This window comes from Pleurodeles waltl, chromosome 3_1, assembly GCF_031143425.1.
Source record: "Pleurodeles waltl isolate 20211129_DDA chromosome 3_1, aPleWal1.hap1.20221129, whole genome shotgun sequence".
NCBI lineage: Eukaryota > Metazoa > Chordata > Amphibia > Caudata > Salamandridae > Pleurodeles > Pleurodeles waltl.
Genome location: NC_090440.1, coordinates 558,802,372 through 558,821,480, shown reverse-complemented (window position 1 = coordinate 558,821,480; position 19,109 = coordinate 558,802,372). Strand labels below are relative to the sequence as shown.

Sequence of the window (19,109 nt, the reverse complement as noted above, 5' to 3'; positions counted from 1 at the left end):
ATAGTGTCCGATTATTGGACTAATGACACATGATGCAACATCAGTCTGGGTCAAGTGTCTAGTTATCAGCATGTTTAGGTCAAATAAGAACAAGTACAGACATACAGTCAAAACGATGTAGTCTGAAATGACGCACTCTTATTTTGACATCCAATCTCTGATAAGATTTAGCACACAAGGCCTGCCATTTGACCACTTAGGAGGTCAGAAACTTCACTTATATCACAGCTGCAGATCCAAATGAGCACAGCACTAGACTTCATCTCGACAGAAGAAGTCTCCAGCAAGACTCCCCGAGGCTCTGCCAAGCATTCCATTCTGCCTTCAGGAACTGTTGCCAGGATTATGTTCTCTCACAGACGCAATTTCCTAGCTCTTTGCTTTCTGTTCGAAATAGCTGACAAGCTATTCCAAACAGACAAGAAACCCTGTTGTCCAGGTATACACACCAGCTCCAAAAACTCAGGCTTATTAATTATTAATTTGCTAGATTTAGCATCTAGCATGGGACTTAGAGACAGCACAGTGAGGGTGCTATGAATTGTGATGTTATGATTTTCCCATGTTTTCACTGTTATTGAAAAGTTTAGCTTCTTTTTATTGTCTTCTGTGAAGTAACCAATATTATGGGCACTTTTAAGTAACTTTTTTAAATAAATCTGTGAAAATACATATTGCTTCTAGTGATCCTCAGAGTGTAAATCATTAATGAACGATTGTTTGGATATCACTGCTCCCGGTTAGTAACCCAAAAGCTTTGGAACAACCTCAATGATCAATTTTATCACATTCATCACTGGTGCAGTGAACTACGTTGTGGAGTAAGCTCTAGCAGGTAGAGGGAGTGTCTGATCTGACTCATCATAGCAAGACTGGATTCACTTGACAATCCATCTAAATGCCTCATGTAGAGTTTGACTGACCTCTGCTTGGTTAAGCAAAGTTATAAAAGGTTATTGGACTTACAAAATTGCTTAGTTCTCGCAGTTTAATACATTAAGACCCTCTCATCATTTAGGTTGTGAATGGCTCTTTCTGCTACAGACTCCGGTTGTGAGTGGAAGATGGGCAGCTCAATAGTCTGGTTCAAGTGGAAAGCTGAGACAACATTTGGAAGAAACGTGTGGTTGGTTTGAAGGACTACCCTATCCTTATGATCTTGGATGAATGCTCCCTGTATTTTAAGAAGGTGAAGCTTGCTGATACGTCTGAGGGAGGTGCTTGCAACTAAGAATGCAATGTTCTAAGAAAAAAACTGCAGTCATCTGAGTTTAGGGCCCTGAAAGGCAGGCCCATGAGTCGGGTGAGAACCACACTGAGGTTCCAAACAACTGTGTTTTTTGGATGTATTTGAAGTTTAAGGCACTCCATGAAGGCTTTAAAGACTAGGACCTTGAAAGGTGTGGTCTATTTTGTAAATGCACTGGAGCCGCAATTAAGTGTGAACATATAGTGTGTAGGTAACATGCCACCTCACAGAAACCTTAAAGGGATCTAACTGTTTGAAGATACAGCAGTGCATGAATCTCTTTGCCTGTGTAACAGGCATGAGTAATGGGCTTGAACACCTCTCACAGGATAAGCATTCATTTCTCTAGATGTATCCCTTAGCTAGAATATAGAACTCAGGTGCCAGATTGTGAGGTTCAGCTGTCTGTGATCTGGGTAGCTGAGCTGGCCCTTTTGCCGAGTGAGAAGTCCTGACCTCATTATGAGTATCTTTTGAGGGGGTTGACTGACATCTCCACGAGTAATAAATATCAGGGCTGTCCTGACCAAGTTGTTGCAACTAGAAGGAGGGTCATGGCCACTTGCCTCACCTTCGTCATTGCGTATGGGATGAGGGGGAGAGGAGGAAAACTGTAAGCAAATATCCTTGACCAGTTCATCCATAGTGCATTGCCCACTGACTCTGGGTACCGGTACCCGGCAGATATGGCAGTCTTTTTCCCAGGGCTTGTCCCTCCCTGGGAAACTATTCGCCCAGAATATTAGAACCAATCTCTTGCTTCACTGCAAAACCTGTCCCTCTGGACTCTGTATCAGTAGCGTACGGTTTGATGATTTCTGTATTTGGTGGGTGCATTATGTCCTAACATAGCCAGGAACACATACATAGACTTCCTCACAGAACTGCTGTCCTGTATATATACTGGTCATACAATGTCTGATAGCACCTACTCAATAGCTATCTATATCATTGCCAAGTCCTGCTTTACTTTTACAAGAAATAAAAATGTGAATGAAGTTTGTTTTTAGAAAAAAACAGGTCTTGTGACTCAAACTTATTTGAAGAAAAACAACTTGTAAACGTCCAGGCCCCCGACACTAGATGGCAGTACACGGAGTCTATCTATAGTTAGGTCACACCACAGCACTGAAACAGCACTCATCGCGGCCACCAATGACAGTGGAATCATCCTGGAGCAAGGGGAAACACCAGCCCTCATCCTACTTGACCTCATTGTGGCCTTCAACACTGTTCGACATAACACCCTCATCAGAAGACTCCATGAGTCTGCCATACAAGGCATAGCCTTCACATCTGTGACCAAAAAATTGATATGAGGAGTCCCAAAGAGATCCTTCAGCCCCACCCTTTTCAACATATACATGAGTGCACTCGCCAACATCATCGGATCACAAGATGACATCCAACTCATCCTCTATATGACAGAGAAAGCAACCACCGCCAAAACCAACTTCACCAACTGCATGAGAATGGAAACAGACTGGATGAAAACCAATTGCATGCATCTCAACTCTGACAAGACAGAAGTACTGGTCTTCGGAACTAGGACCAACACCCACAGACCACGCAAGAAATGTAGGGATCATCCCAGAAGACAAGTTTAACATGACGGCTCAAGTCAATGCAGTGTGCACCTCCTACTTCCACAATCTATGCATGCTGCTTAATATCTTCAAATGGTTGCCTCAAAACACCAGAAGAACCGTCACCCAAGCGTCTATCACCGGCAGGCTGGATTATGGCAACACACTCTACACCAGAAACTCCAAACAACTCCTACACAGACTCCAGACCATCCAGAACACCGCTGCAAGTCTCATACTCGACATTCCATGTGGCACCCATATCACACCGCACCGCAGAAAGATTCACTGGCTCCCCATTCACAAGTGAAGCCAATTCAAACTTCTCACACACATACAAACCCCTACACAACACAGGACTAGAATACCCAAACAACCGCATACACTCACCAACCCACCAGACACCTACACTCTGCCTCACTCCCATTCGCACACATTACCTGCATCCCCAAAAGCAAAACTGGAGGTCGCTCGTTCTCCTACATAGAACCCAAGACATGGACCAACCTCATTCAACAGATCAGAGCCTCCTCCTCACTTCTTGAGTTCCGCATGAAGCTGAAGTCCTGGTTCTTCGTATACGCACCTTGAGGACCACAAACCTACACACCTGACCAAGCACCAGGATACCTTCTCTGTAGACTAGTCCCTATACAAATCAATATAATATATATATGTTTATATATTAGACCAGATTTATATATATATATATATATATATATATATATATATATATATATATATATATATAATAATATATAACTGTTAATATAACATGACAGATTTCCATAGGAAGAATTTGTTTGTTTTGCTAATAACTTTAGTACTGTTTGATCAATCTTCCCAAAACTTTACATTCGAAAGTTCATCCACCTCATCTCCTTCCTGGGAGTGATGTGTCAAGCGGGGCCCAAGAAAAAGAGGGGTCCCAAAATGCAAATTCTCCATGCAATTTGCACAGGTAATTGTAGAAGGTGCTATAGCCAAAACAGCTGAACAAAATTACACCAAATTTAGCAGATAGCTAGATCTTTACCGTAAAAAAACATGCTTTTTGTGATTTGCTGTAAATTCGTTCAGCAGTTTTGGAGAAATTATCATTAAAAAATAGATATAGATTGACAGTTGGTGGCTGTCCTGAAATTGTTGAGAAAATACCATATAAGAGGGCAGGGTAGGGGTACCCTGACCCATGTCCATAATATAAAGACATATTTATTTGGGGTTGCTGCGATCCAGTGGAGTCCAGCAGGACTCCAAAGGGACCTGAAAAATGAATTACAAAAAACAATGTTTGGTGGGTGGGTGTCTGGGTTGGCTGTTTGTGAAAGGTGGGTGGAGGGCCCTACCACAGGCTACACCCAACCCCATGCCACACATGGTTGAAGGCTGTAGGCGGCATGGTAGTGGCCACATGCAGTGGGTGGGGAAACAGGGTTTTAATGTAGGCTAGGCCCTGAGCCCAAACCCACACCGCGCATGACAGGGTCGGCCACCCGCAGCAGTTTGGATGTGGTAATAACATCTTAATTTACATTTTTTTTAAACTAGAAATTTACTGAAAAAACATGGTAAATGTCATGCTATAGTTAGGTGAAAATGTCAGTTAAAATGCAATATTACAAACTCAAAAACACTGCAATTCACCAGTTCTAGTTTACTGAGCTAACTAGGACTTGTGCCCCTTCATGCTCTGCTTATGACCTTACAGACTGGAATACTCATGACATGTTCAATGACATCATTGATGACAGCACTGATAACATCTCAAGTGACATAATCAAAGACAAAACTTGGCATGGTGTCACCACAAATTCTCGTTAGTTCATAAATGATAACTGGTGAATTTCAGTTTTTTTGGTTTAAAATGATACTCATTGAATTTGGGCACCCTGGGAGAATGCATCCACATAGCAGTGCAAAGACGAAAAGGGCTATAATTCATCTCAAATGGATTACTGGACCACCAGATCCAAAGGAATTGTGAAGAAGCATGATTTAATGGAAGATATGCAGCTTCATGATCGCTGTCTATCAATCCCCAAGTCTGCAGGATACACACCCCATGGCAGTGACTCGATGAGTTTCAGCTGGACATTTGCTGCCCCTTCATGGTTCTCGCCGATCTCTCTGTGCATGCTGAAGCACAAGGCTACCATGTTGTGCTTCTCACTGTCTCCAGGGTGGCAGCGCTTGATGTAATCCAGCAAAGCTGTTTTTAGCCCCCCTGTCTAAAGAGAAAAGAGAGCATTAGAATGGAGGCATAAGGAGAGAAAAAGACCAGAAGCAGACATTATTGTAACATAGAACTCAGAGAGCAAAAAGCCATGATGCTAGAGGAATATGACAGAAGAAGCAAGAAGACAAACATGGGAAATTGGGGAATTGAAGGTGAGTAGGAAGAGTCAAAAAGGGAGGAGAGAGAAACAGGAGTAGAAGGAAAAAGATAGAATAAGAGAGAGGGAGAGAATGCAATCGATCAGTGCATGGTTTCTCAACTAAAGGCCTCAGCAATAACTAAAATACAGATGCCACAAGCCTGCTTTTGAAAACTGCTTTCTATGGCTCTGGTATCAAAAGATAATGTAACAGGAGATGCAGAGTGAATGTTTTTTCCCTGTAAGGCTGGCAAGAGTTTCGACTGTGCAGTGGCACCAGAGCATGGTTGGTCAGCTAAAACTCTGCGAAATAGAAGAATCTTGGATATAATGGGTGCCTTTGTGTGATGCTGCAAAATGAACCAAAAAAGCTGTACTACGTATTGCCTTAGGCGTATCCAGGTAAACCCCGATACTACGCCCAGTGCCAAAACCGTGAAAAGTATCTTTAAGATGACTTGAGTGAGGCCTTTAAAACAGGATCAGCAGGATGATTTAGTATAAAACGTGATGAACTGAATAGGTTTAGGGGATTTGAAAGGGACTGACACTGAATAAAACTAAAAGACTGGTTTAACAAGCCACAGTAAAAATGATTCAAAGTAAGACATTTCATCTCATAGCAGCTCATGCATTCAAGCAGTTGTTGACCACAATGTCAAGAATCAGAATGAGGTTCCAATATGAATGTGGTTCCTTGAAGAAAGGGAAGAAACACACATTGATTCATAACAACTGTAACTGATTGTCTCAAAATAAAAAGAAAACAGTTCCTGGACTCATTGCAAGCCATAATGGCAAACAGATGGTTGTTGAAGGAATTTAACTTTAAACTTTTTGGGTACTCGGAAATGGGCATTACTCATCCTTAAGGTAAGGATTGGAAAATGTTTTTACCTACCTTTGCTTAATTGTATAACCGGTAACAAACCCTAAGGTGCATTCTTTTATATATTAGGGCCTGAGGCATTCTTTCCTGAGTGCACACTAGATCTCCATGTCTCACTGATACAAATGACCAATGATAACCTGGTACAGAACGAGTTTTCCAATTTCAAGAACAGTAGGAAAAGGCATAACATGGGCATTGCATGTTTCGTGTGACAGGCGATTTAAGTAAGGTTTAAAGTCCTTTCCTTAGTTGGACTGAAAAGATTAGAGAGCCAAACTTAACATGGCCATACTAAGCAATCAAAGTGGAGCATCTGCAATGCGTCCGTGTTTTGAAACAAGAGAAAGGAACACACAAACAACTCAGGACAGCTAATTAGACGTACAGCCATAGTGAGTGCTGACCTCTATCAAATATATACATTAAAGACATGTTGATTTCTTCCTTATGTGCAAGAAAGATGGTCTGCCTGAGCTTGATCCATAAAGAGACAACTATTGCATGCTCACATGTAGTGTCTTGATGAGTGTTCAAATTGTCCAGTTCTATATTTTGACTGCAGCAAATAAGAGCAATTGGGACGACCAGGTGGTGCAGTGACCATGTGTAGATAGTACTGAACATTCAACTGAGAGTTCAAGAGTCCCAACGCTGAAAAAATAACATGTTATTACTTTAGTCTGTGAAGAGAACGTTTTTTTTCTGTTAGGATTGAAAGAAATATCCAGTTGGGTCCAGACAGACCCGGGGAATGGATTATAAGAAGCATAAATTCCTTCGCCAAAGGATCTGTGCTCAGCTACTGCAGGAGGACAGATCAATGGGCATGTCCTCATTATCCTGCAGTATGAGGCTATGTTGATAAAAGGGACAAGGGCTTTGGTCTTTGTTTGACAGAGGTCACAGCTTCACTTATTGCTAAGACTTTCTAAGACAAAACAGTGCCCACTCTCGTAACCAAAATTGTTCCGATGTACATCTACATAGTTCTGAAATCAATCAGGTCGGCATAGCCTGAGCAATTCTGCTGGCAAATTGAAATCCCAGCTGCTACTAGTGCAAATTTTAATGCAATGAGTTTGAAATATTGGTAGAACAGCATCTTGATGACTGGGAATGAAAGTAAAGGGAACTGGACCGCACCAGCAAAATGATGTCAGTGGCAATTATCTGAATAGAAACTTGATTTTTACATAGTTTTGATTGGACTAAACGAAGGAGAATATCATTGACATCAAACAATTACAGCTGTGCAGATAATTACGAGCTTCACAATCACATGATGAAAAAGTAGCTCTAAAGTTCCTCTGCACTTAACAGCACAAGTTCAGAGAGTGAGGATATGATACCCCTGGCCTGAGGCCGGGGCACATGCCAAGTGGGCTTGCAAAAGATAAACAAAACTGAAGAATCCAACAAATACAAACTCAGTAATGATTCCTGGAACAAGAAGTTTCTATTACAAGCACTGGGGTGTCATGGCTCAATCGCCTCTGTCCTAAAGGTAAGTGCTAAACATGAGGCAGAGTTAGAATTAGAGACTCTTCAAACATATGGAACAAGGAACCTAAGCAGAGTCAACTCTGTGTTCCATTATTGGCTTTGGTACGTGAGTGCAGGAAGTCATGCTCTATCTCACTTCTCTCATGTTTCACGCTCAAGCTCAAAGGAAACCGCTCTCTGCAGCTCTTGCTTTCTGGTTCAGGTCTGGGAAGATATTCATTTTTGCTCCCAAAAGATGGAGATTCCTTGCTGCCACTTTGGTCACAGCTTTCCTCTGTCAGTGCCTCTCTGTTCTACCTGTAAAGTGCTTGCAACTGGAACTGCCCCCCAGTCTCTACTCGTGTAGACCTTGATAACTTTTAGGTGAAGAATCAACCCCGACAATTTCTCCTATAGGAACCTCTTTAGCATCATTGTCATGTCTTCACTGCCAGTAGGTGGAGGCAGGTCCAATAATCTGAGACCAAAGGTTGTACTCTCATTCTTATCTCAATTTAACTCTCCATTAATGTGGGGTAGGTTTCCCAATCCAGAGGGGTACTTGGCAGGGGTGACCGCTCTTCCCTCTGCTTTTTACTTTATACATGGAGCCCCTAGCCCAACTTTTGAGAGTGGACCCAACCATCATGGAGATCCCTTTTTGAGGCAATCGATACGCCATTAGCCTTTATGCTGATGATACCATTATTGCCCTCACTGATCTGATGCCGCCCCTACCTGCCCTGGTGACGGAACTTTCCTCACTCAGGGAAGTCTCCGGGTTCAAGGTTAATGTACAAAAGTCCTAAATACTAAGCCTGTCTCTTTCACCACAGCATGAAAGATTTCTCTGCTTCGCATTTCTGTTTGAATGGTTGGGAGAGTTTATACCTTACCGCGGCATCAAGCTGGCACAACTGGTCACAAAGAGAGTGACACTTAACTACACTTCCCCCACCTCCCAGGTCTAGTTCGACTTAGCGAACTGTCCATGGTTGCTGCTCTCCTAGCTAGGACAGCTAGCAGTTGTCAAAATGACAGCACTCCTACGGATTCTGCACGTCTTCCAAACCTTGCCACTCACACCACCGAAACACACTTTTAGGACCCTCCAACTGGGGATCAATAAATTCATTTGGGATCAGAGGAAGCCTTGGCTTCACAGGAACCTACTTTGCTGCACGACCTTGGAGGAGGGATTAGCTGTCCCGTTGGTAGCCACATATTTTTAAACCTCACAACTCCTCTTGCTGGTGGAGTCACCATGCCTCCGAGAAACACTGGTGCTTTATGGACCAGACTGTGAAAGGATCCCATATCTGGAAGTATCTGTGGCTACACCGCAGACAGAGTGTGGGATCTCTATTCCTCCCATGTGACCAGCTCCACGTTCAGAGTTTGGGATACCGTGGCACTGTGGGCTGGATTAACCTCCTTTCTCTCCCTCACGACTCACATAGTAGCTAATGTAGTCAAAACAGTGCTGGTTAGGAAGAAATTCATAGGATTTAGGGCGCTCACAGAACGTCCATTAAAATAAAAACATTCCGTTCATGGCACGGTGCTTCTGACAAGAGGATCTTCCTTAGTCCTCCAATGTCTCAAGGGAAACAAAACAGCAAAAAAACAGATGTCAGAGCACTCATGATATCAAATTAGAAGTAAGTTCAAATGTCCAATCTCCTTGGTGAAAGTACGACAAACTCGTGTTTGTCTCAGAGTCCAGTTTAATTCATAGTGTTCTATTGTTCTCCACAAGAACAGCCAACACGTGTTTCATCCTCTGAGAAGTTTCTCTCTTGAGGACTTCATTAGGGCTTCATTATAATTGGATTATGAAGTTGAGAAATTCTCAATAATTAAGTGAAAAGTCTTAATGTCATATAATCAGTCCAAAACAATTCTTATAACGAGATAGTCTCTGTCTGTATCTCTCGGTTGGTATCTAAATTCTATTTGGGTTCGGGAAACCGCCGCGTGGTCCGATACACCCTGCAGCGTTTCCGTATCTTAGAACAGCATTGTATCTGATACAATGCTGTTCTAAGAATTTAGATACCAACCGAGAGATACAGACAGAGACTATCTCGTTATAAGAATTGTTTTGGACTGATTATATGACATTAAGACTTTTCACTTAATTATTGAGAATTTCTCAATCACATAGTAGCTAACCCTGACTTTTCTTGAGGCATAGGAGAGGTTTAGATGCTGGCAGAAGGGAGAATGCAAGCACATACGCAGAAGGTGTATCTTGAGATTTGCTTGAAATAAAGGTAAGTCAGTGCGATAAGTTAAAATAAGGCAGTCTTAAGAAGTTTCCTAAATTTAACATGATCTGTGCAGGAACGAATATGATATGATAGATTATTCCCATATAAAGGGGTAAGGTAGGTGAAAGACCTGCCTCTGCATCTAACCATACGGACATGGGGGACGGTAAGACAGTTCCAACATCTTACCCAGAAGTGGAAGCAGCAAAATGGGACAATAATTTGTTCAATTCTTTAGGATCCACATTAGCCTTCTTTAGTATTGGAGAAACCAGTGGTGTTTTCCAGGCCTGAGGGATTTTCTGAGTGTGCACTGTTTAGTTAAACAGTGACCCGATTGCAGGTGCAATCTGGTTAGAAAAACTAGCTGAAATCCTTGAAGGATGGGTGTCTATAAGGGGGAGCCATATTTGGCTTTCTCTAAAGTCGTCTGAATCTGCTTGAGGGGAAATTACTCAAACCTTTCCAAACTAAAAACACTGCTATGAGGGGGAGAGTTGTAGTTTGGTACATTGTCAAACTGATCAAGAGGGTAGGAAAGTTCTGATAAATTCTTTTTAGTTAATCCTAAAAAAAACGCAAGAGAATTATATAGTTCTTGCGAAGTTGGGATATCCAGGGAGCAGCAGTGAGGTTGAACATCGTTGAGGACTTTAAATAATTCTTTAGATCAATTGCCTGCTTGATCAATTGGTTAATTGGTTAATAATGTGTTTTGTCCGTGCTAGTTTTATTTTCTTATGATAGGAGGAAAGAATTGGTTTATATGCATCTTTATCCCTTTGATTTTTCTTATTTTGACGCCACCTTTTCTCTAATTTTTTACAAGAAGATTTCTCCTTTTCAGCTCTGTAGAGCACCATGGAGCATGAGGTTTGAGCTGAGTTGTAGATCCTGTTTCTAGAACAGCAATACTGCCAAATGTAGAATTTAGAGACCTGTGATATTCTGCGAGTGCTTGGGTAATATCATTGTCCTGAGAAACTATTGAGACTTTGGAAAAAGAGTCAGCAGAGACTAGCCACCATTGTCTTGAGGCTCTTTTGTTGGCTGTCTTTGGCCTTTCTACCCCCCCATCTGTTTTAAGAATCTGAAAACGGATCATAGAATGATCCATCCAGATGAGAGGCAGAGGGAGATCACTCTTCAAAGGTTTAGAATTAGTAAACATTGAGTATAAAGTATGGGCTGCAGAATGAGTGGTGCCTTTAATTTTCTGGTGCAGACCCAGCATCTCCAGGTCCATAATGGGTTGGAGGAGCTTTCCCCGTGATAGTTAAAATAGCCCAATAAAAGAACGTTTTGTGATGACAGTACATACATGGTGATGTATTCAGTTAAACAGTGACTAACCACTTTTGTTGTCCTAGAGGATAATACAGAAGTGCTCCTTTCGAACTATCCCCTGAAGAAAACTCAATTTTAAAAATGCACAGGTCAACCCAATCTGCTATTAAGGTTTCGATATATGAGACTTTGACAGTGTCTTGAAAGAAAGTGCCAATTCCACCTCCAGTTCCAATGTCTCTGTAGAGTCTGAGCATACTGTAATTCTCTGTGACTGCTAATGTAATGGAAGAAAGGGAAGTGGGGTTCAACTAGGTTTCTGTAAAAAAACAGACATCTGGTGACAAAGAGATAAGGTCCCAAAGTTCTGTTGTGTGTTTCGGTAAAGATCTCACATTGCAGAGGAGGCTGTTGGGGTTAGGTGAAACATGGGGAGATGAGGGATATAAAGTAGCCCTAGATGACCTTAGTGTTATATCCCCAGCAAGACAAGTGGTGTTATCTGCGAGATGAGCTGCATGTGTCTTAACTCTAAATGTATCATAAGTGCAGGTAAAGTTGCAAACTATACAGGCCGCAGGACCTTCTAGACTATGTGGGAAACATTTAGTGCAGTGTGTGGCCTGAGTAGTAAGGGACATAAACATGTCTTTCCAGATGCTGTAGAGCCATAGAAGAATAGTATATTCTAGTGGGGTGACTGTAAGCAGAGGCCCTGGCAGTGTTAAGGCACAGACGGACTTGCCTTTGATGTGCAAGCTGCGCACGTTCGCGTTCACATCAGCTTTATGTAGTGTGCCCTGATAATAACTAGGCTGCAAACGTCTCAAAATGGTGGTTTTGGCAAGCATGACTCGCACAGACACAAGAAAGAATTTGCACCTGTGTACCGCGGGTGCGGAGAGATCAGCGGCAAGAGCCCATGCTGATGAGGTATAACAAGAGTAGCTCGCTAAAGAAGTGCAAAGACACACGGATGTGGAATGGCGGTACCATTTGTCCCACTGCTCCACACTGGAAATTAACAGTCTCTCATGAGAAGAACACTAGAAAGAAAACGATAAGTAATGCTCCAATATTAAAGCAAGGAGAATCAATACAACCACCATAAACAGGCATTTTTGCAAGCAGTAGGCCAAGCACAAAAGCTCCCAGGGAGTTATAATGATAAGTTCCCTGTAAAGGATACAGAAAGTACCACAAATATATCTAGTTACGTCTATAAGGCATCCAGAAGATGCTCTGCACAGAGCAGGAAACATACTGGTAACTATCTCTTCAGAGAAAAATAAACCCCCTTTTCAACAGGTGCTAAATCCACTGAGGGCCACAAAGAATATACCTCTCAGACAGCAACAATAAGAACCTATCAATAAAAAACAGAAATACCTGCAGAAGGCAGGAGGCAGAAGGCAGGAACACCGCACCAGGTGCCACCAGAAGGTGAAATGGTTCAGACTCAAGCAAACAAATGGAGCTGAAACTTGGACTCAATAGGAAGTATAGAACTCCACTCCAGAATGGATCCATCTGTAAGCATAGGAATAGCCATCTTTGAGAATTGTTTCCACCCCACTGTCCCTAAAGCATTACAATGCTAAATCGGCATGTGTGCCAAACAGACAGGTGCCATCAAAGGGCATTCCGTCCAAGGTGGATCGGACACCCTCCGAAAAGCCAGAGTGCCGTAGCCACACATGACGGCGCAGCGCTATAGAGTGAGCCAGGGCTCAGCCAACTGAGTCCGTGGTATCCATACTGCATCTTATTACAAACCTAGCTGCCTCTCGCACATCCTGGAGTGTCTAGGGGAGTTCACTCCACGTCTCCTCCGGAAGCGAAGGAAGCAGGTGCACCATCAAAACCCACAATGCATGGAAAAAGCAGCCCAGAATACTAGCGGTGTTTATCAACTGCAGAGCCGAGCTGGCTGAAGTGAAAATGTTTTGTCTACAATTTTCTAGTCTTCTGGACTCCCTGCCCAGAGGAACATTAGGGAGGACACTGGGGTCAAAAGAGACTGCAGTGGCCTGCACCACAAAACTCCTCAGAGTTGGGTGCTGGAAAAGACAAGCCAGGTCTCCGGGGGGGCGAGGCGGTGTCTATGAGCCATGGATCAGTCCAAAGGGGCCCACGTAGCAGGCTTAGCCCTGGCCCCTATTTAAAAAAGCATATAATGCTCCACTATATGGGAGGCTCTATTCCTGTTTGGCCCTGGTAAAGTCCTGTTATCAAGGGGGGTTGCTAAACTAGCTCTTCTCCTTCACCTCCATAACTTGTTCCCCCCAGAAGAAAAACAGCAAGAGATTGTTTAGACGGAGTAAGGAAGGTGAACCCGACGTCAACTGGAATCAGTGCATCAGCGTCAGGGAAGGTGATTGGTTCGGCATCAACTGGTGCCGCCGGCTGATCTGACTCTGGCATTGCAGGTGGGAACACCAAAGGGCTGTGCACCGGAGGCAGTATTCTGCAACTTATACCGCTGTGTTTCAAAGTCTGCTCCTTTGACATCAAGGGTGACGTACGCTTGCGGGAACGCCTCCTGGAACGAACTTGTGAACGTTCCCTGGACCCAGAGTGAGACAGACTACAACACAAGGCCTCTGTCAGACGGGAGCCAGAATCTTCATACGCCGTTCCCACAGTGCCTTCAAGGGAAGGTGACGGCCGGAGCTTCAATCCTTGGAGTCGAGAAGTTCCCAGAGGCACTGCATACAAACAGTAATAGAGTCTGTGGCTGACATCTGCCCGCCACATGACCACACAGGTTTGAGCTTCGAGGACATGAGAAAAAGGGGGACACAGTGTTCCTTTGACAAAAAGATTTTTGTAGAAATAGGCCAAAATGGCCTGACAAACTCCAGATCCACCTTGTACCACGGAGAGGAAGGAACTGAAGTCAGAGCATCAGAGAAGGTATTATATGGACTCTGTCGACGTCACATCCAGTGGATGATGTTGCTACGGAGTCGCACAGTGCCCTCTTCCAATGAGAGGTGGTATCACTGGGAATCTGGGGGAGAATTCTAAGGTAAGAAATCTGCAGCTAGATGTCTCTATAGGATTAATGTTTTAGCTTAGCAGCAAAAACAGCCCATAAGCAGACTTAGGTTTTCACTCCTTAAACTGGCAGAATCTCTGCTTTTTTCTATGAAGAGGAAGGTACACCTGCCATAGTCAATGCATTACAAAAGGACCACAATGAGGAATCCCAAGGGAAGGGGATCCACACTGTGTGAATCTGTTACCACAAAATCAGGTCCTTATTCATAAAAAGCACTCTATTGAAGGAACAGGCTGCACATTCCAGCCATTTTGGATTGAGCTGTGTAGACGAGGCTCAGGACAGTAAATTTTAGGAATAACTGGTCTGTTCAAACAAACTCAGCTGGACCCTATGTGTGTCCCTCAGTTTGATGTGACGCAGTCGGACATCTTTGAAAGTGGCCCTAAATTTAATTTGGAACAATTGTATAATACCTAATGTCTGAATACAAAATTTGAGATTTGCCTGAATAGTCTGTGAAGGTTATAATTAATTTCTGCAACCATGAAGTTTGAGGAGAGACCCCATCCTCATCTCTTCCAAATGTTCTAGAATGAATGATCAAAACAAAACTTTTAAATCGCTTGATCACCTAGTAAAAGGTCATGCTCGTGCTAGAGCCTCGGAATCTGTGAATACATAGTAGGCTGACCGCACAGGAACGAAGATGGCTAATGGGTAATGAGTAAAATGGGATTTCATGTACTTTGGGACATTTCAGTAAATGGTTTATGGCATAGGCATAATGCCTCTATCAGGCTGAGTTTTTGAATTAGAAACCAATACAAGGATCTTAAATGGGATTTGATCCGGATGTGTGTATTTAGTCCCACAATTATGCAGGCTTCAGCATTTTGAATACACTGTCAGTTGGGGAGGACCGATAAACAATGAATAACGATAGTCCAGAAGAGAATCAACATAAGCGCCTGCACTACAGATCCGAGGAAGAAAATAATGAGTTTCCTGATAACAGAAAGCACAAAGAAGCTGAGCTGAAGAGAGCTTGGCAATGTGCTTACTGAAGGAAAGCTGACTGTTGAAAATGATCCCTACATTTTGTGCCATGGACAAAGGTGTATGGGGAAGACCAAGATTTTATGTCCACTATGAAGAAGTCCAATCATCCAATCAACTGACAATTAGTGAGTGTCATCATCATAGGCATTAAAACAGAGTTCAAGGGATCGGACTGAAGCTTGAGAAACATGTAGTTGCACAGAGAAGGCAGAGCCTCAAGGAATTCCAAAGTGAAGTGTGTTAACCTCTGAAATGGGCTAGGGAGACAGCTGTACTCAATTCATGTGAGTACTGGAAACACTCACATTGAGCACAACAGAAATATAAAATTATGTAGGAGGCATTGGGAAGTGTCTGGTGTGTAGACTGGTGTTCTGTCGCTATTCATTCTCCTACCTCCCAAGCTGGGTCACCTGGCTTAGATACTGATGTTGGCTGGAGGGTAGGCAGAAGTTGGACTGCTGGTCGTTAAGAACAGATGGATGTCCTTTGCTTGATTTCGGAGGTGTTTGTACATGCCTCCAAATTTGTGACCATTAATCTAGCCATGATAGCCTCAGATGGAGTACTGGCTTGGACTTAAACTGGTGTGGACATGGGAGTAGGATTTTAGCTGATGAATCTAGACAAGGATACTACCCAATCTGGGGTGGATGTTAACCACACCAAAAAGAGACCTATGTCTGAATGAGGATGCCTGTATTCAAATGCAATTTCAAATAAGAGATTATTTAGTAAAAAGGCAAAGGACTGCATAAACACAAAGCTCGACTCATCTTTCTCAACACAAGTTTATCATTCTAGAGCTGTCACGGACTGAAGAGACTCGGAGAGTGAATTGCTTTGGGAAATATACAGAACCTGGAATATGGGCAGGGAAAGGAGAAGACAGCACTATCATGGATCAGAATGGACAAAAGGGTACTGAGGTTTGATGATGCCCCAATGGGTAGGAGGGGTAGATTATATCTCAGATAAGAGTACATGAATATAATACAGGCAACTAAGACAAATAGAATACTTAAGATGGGTTGAGAACCGATCCCTACTCAGAAGACACCTACCGTATCCAACTTTTTCCTCATCAGCACCTCAAAATGATGCTTCCGATGAAGCAAATCAAAGATGTATGTCATGTCACTATAGCGTCCAATACCAGTGAGAAGCCGCACCTGGGGATTGGAAAGAGGCAGTAGGTGAGCCCAGAGTGGGCATGTAAGGCAGACTGCATTAACACAGTGCATATCATTCATCACAAAAGGGTAACCTCACTGATACACTGTACAACATCCTACCCAACTGGTTCCAGCAAAGCAACACTGCACACAAAAAAAATCACTTGCACTTGATTGCTGCACACCTTAGAAGAATTATTTACACTACCACATTGGACAATTTCTTCATTTACTGTCCATTCAGTGATAGACTGCACAACCTCTGCATCAAGGAAACCATACACTGCCACCACCATAAAAGATCACTGTGTGGACTACAACTGTTGTAGTTCCTGGTATAGGCACTTTGCAAAACCACAAGCCCACAGGGACCATGTGCACTATACTCCAGAATAAGTGTCTGCACTAGCATACTGGCCAACATTCACCGTAATGGTCAGCACTAACACACTGCACAATGCCCATCGCAAGTGGACCACAAACTGACACACAACAATATCCCCAACCCAAGAGGTCACAGCATGGCATACACCTGAAATAGTTCTTCTACAGACACACTTTAGAAACTCCAGTCGAGGAGCTCCTCCACCAACACACTGCAAATCCTTCCCACCATGATGTCACCAGGCAGGTACTCTCAAAGGGACCTTTGTATTAGCAAACTGCAAATCTTCCATACTTAGAGGTGCCTGCACAGACACACTGCACATCCTCCATGCTAAGGGTACACTGCTGCACTACTACCCAAAATGGCCTTTGCAAGACCTGCACCTGAATTTTCTTTTCAAGCACACTGCAAAACCTTCACCATAAGACACATTACAAAACTTCCACACCAATAGGTTCCTGTGCACCATACACACAGTACAGTGTCTGCACTAGCACACTGTACAACTTTTACATTACAAGGTGTCCTCACTGACAGACAGTAAGTACTAAAATCACTCAGTTTGTTCACATTGGCACCTCCAGCTCACAAAAGATTCCTACCACCTATGGAGTCCCCAGGGTTCCAAACTGTCTCAGGTCATCTTCACCTTTATGATGTGCCTCTTGGTGACGTGCTCACAGATAACAGCATCAAGATTCACCAATATTCCAATAATAGGCAACTACAGCTGAAAGTCTCCTCTGCTTCAGAAATTCAAAGCCTCCAAAATTGACTGCATATTATCTAAACCTGGATGGCCAGCGCTTACCTGTATTTCTCTTCTTTCTTTCCCGTTGATGCATGTTTCTCTTGCATGCTCTCTGTATACATCCAATGACGAAATATAAGTGCCAGTCAGCCCCACCGGCAACCATCTGCTCAAATAAAGCACTGCCTGTGTAGTTCCCTGGGGGTTCCATACAGTCTCCTGTCATCTTCAACCTTTACGTGGAGCCACTTGGTGCTCTACACACAGATAACAGCATCAAGACTCACCAATATGCCTATGATACACAACTCTGCTTGAAAGGCTCTTCTATTTCAGACATGCAATGCCTCAAACATTGCCCGCACATCATCCAGATGTGGATGTTCAGCACCCCAACCGAGATAGAATTCCTGTTATTTGGCAAGAACAACACACATAAAACAATGCAACCCTGGCTCCTTGACATGAACCTTGAAGGCTTTAAACCCCAACTTTCATCAAATGGCAAGTCACTTGGATTCTCTGTGGACACGGAAGATCTAGAACAATATCCCTATATTTATCAGGACCAACCCAAAGCTCCTCCAACTGAGGAAAGAGTTGATGACTCACTTCAATATAGACACATCATTAACTGTCCCCACTCTCCTATAACTTGATGACTTTATGCTTGTTTTTGACCAGGCATGTAGCTCGGCCACATTTTGGCTATGTTTGCGCTATGAAAATAGCGCATACAATACAATAATTTATTAAACAAATGTGCATTAATATGAACAGATTGGTGTGATATTAATCTAACCTACTCAACTGAAGTAATCATCATAACACAATACTGAAATGTAAATATAGGTAGCCATACTCTGTACAAATAAACAAGACATGAAGAATGTATTTTTGTTGCAAATGTTTTTTCATTGCAAATTTCAGATACTGGTGGTTTATATATGTACACAGGGTCAGAGCAGTCACACTCAATGATGTCTGCCAGGCAAATGATATCTTAGGGGGTCCATAGTTATAGGTGGCATCAGTCAGTGGAAACTCCACTTAGCCATAGATGTGGAATCCATCACCATGCTTGTGTTTGTAATGACGGAGGCACTATGAACAAATGTGAGGCAAACAGGGGACAATTGTTGACGTTACGGTCTCAAGAGTCAAAAGAGTGTGTGAGATCACCTTCAGGACCATGTGACATACTGCCAAAACGGCCAACCCTTTGAATCCTAATACAGAAGAAATATCTAAAACAAAAAGAAGAAACACAACACAGAGGTACAGCAAACAGGGCTGAAAATATGCAACACACATTATGGCCCAGACACCAACAACCAATATAAACAGATGAATCTATCACCAATTCAAAGTAAAAAGTAAAACCTCGACACCAGTTGCAGGATGACTCAATCTAATAAGGTTGCACAGCCTTCACCCCAAGAGGACCATAAACTGACACACTGCAAAGCCTCCACGTGTCTCCATCTGTGCAGGAAAAAGAGTATCTGTAGCAGTATACTGCACTTCTTTTACAATAGAAAGTTCCCCCACTGACATGGAACACAACCTACATGCCATGCCA

General features: G+C 42.9%; 1 protein-coding gene across 4 annotated transcripts in view; it reads right to left on the bottom strand.

The window, feature by feature from the left end:
* SPG11 (SPG11 vesicle trafficking associated, spatacsin) overlaps window positions 1-19,109 on the bottom strand; it is a 579,875-nt gene that overhangs the window by 81,616 nt on the left and 479,150 nt on the right. For all 4 annotated transcript variants that reach the window (XM_069222954.1, XM_069222953.1, XM_069222956.1 and 1 more), the window contains 2 exons: window positions 16,278-16,385; window positions 4,898-5,066 (listed from right to left, as the gene is read on the bottom strand). In XM_069222954.1, coding sequence (XP_069079055.1) covers window positions 4,898-5,066; window positions 16,278-16,385 — 277 coding nt within the window. The remainder of the gene's footprint in view (window positions 1-4,897; window positions 5,067-16,277; window positions 16,386-19,109) is intronic.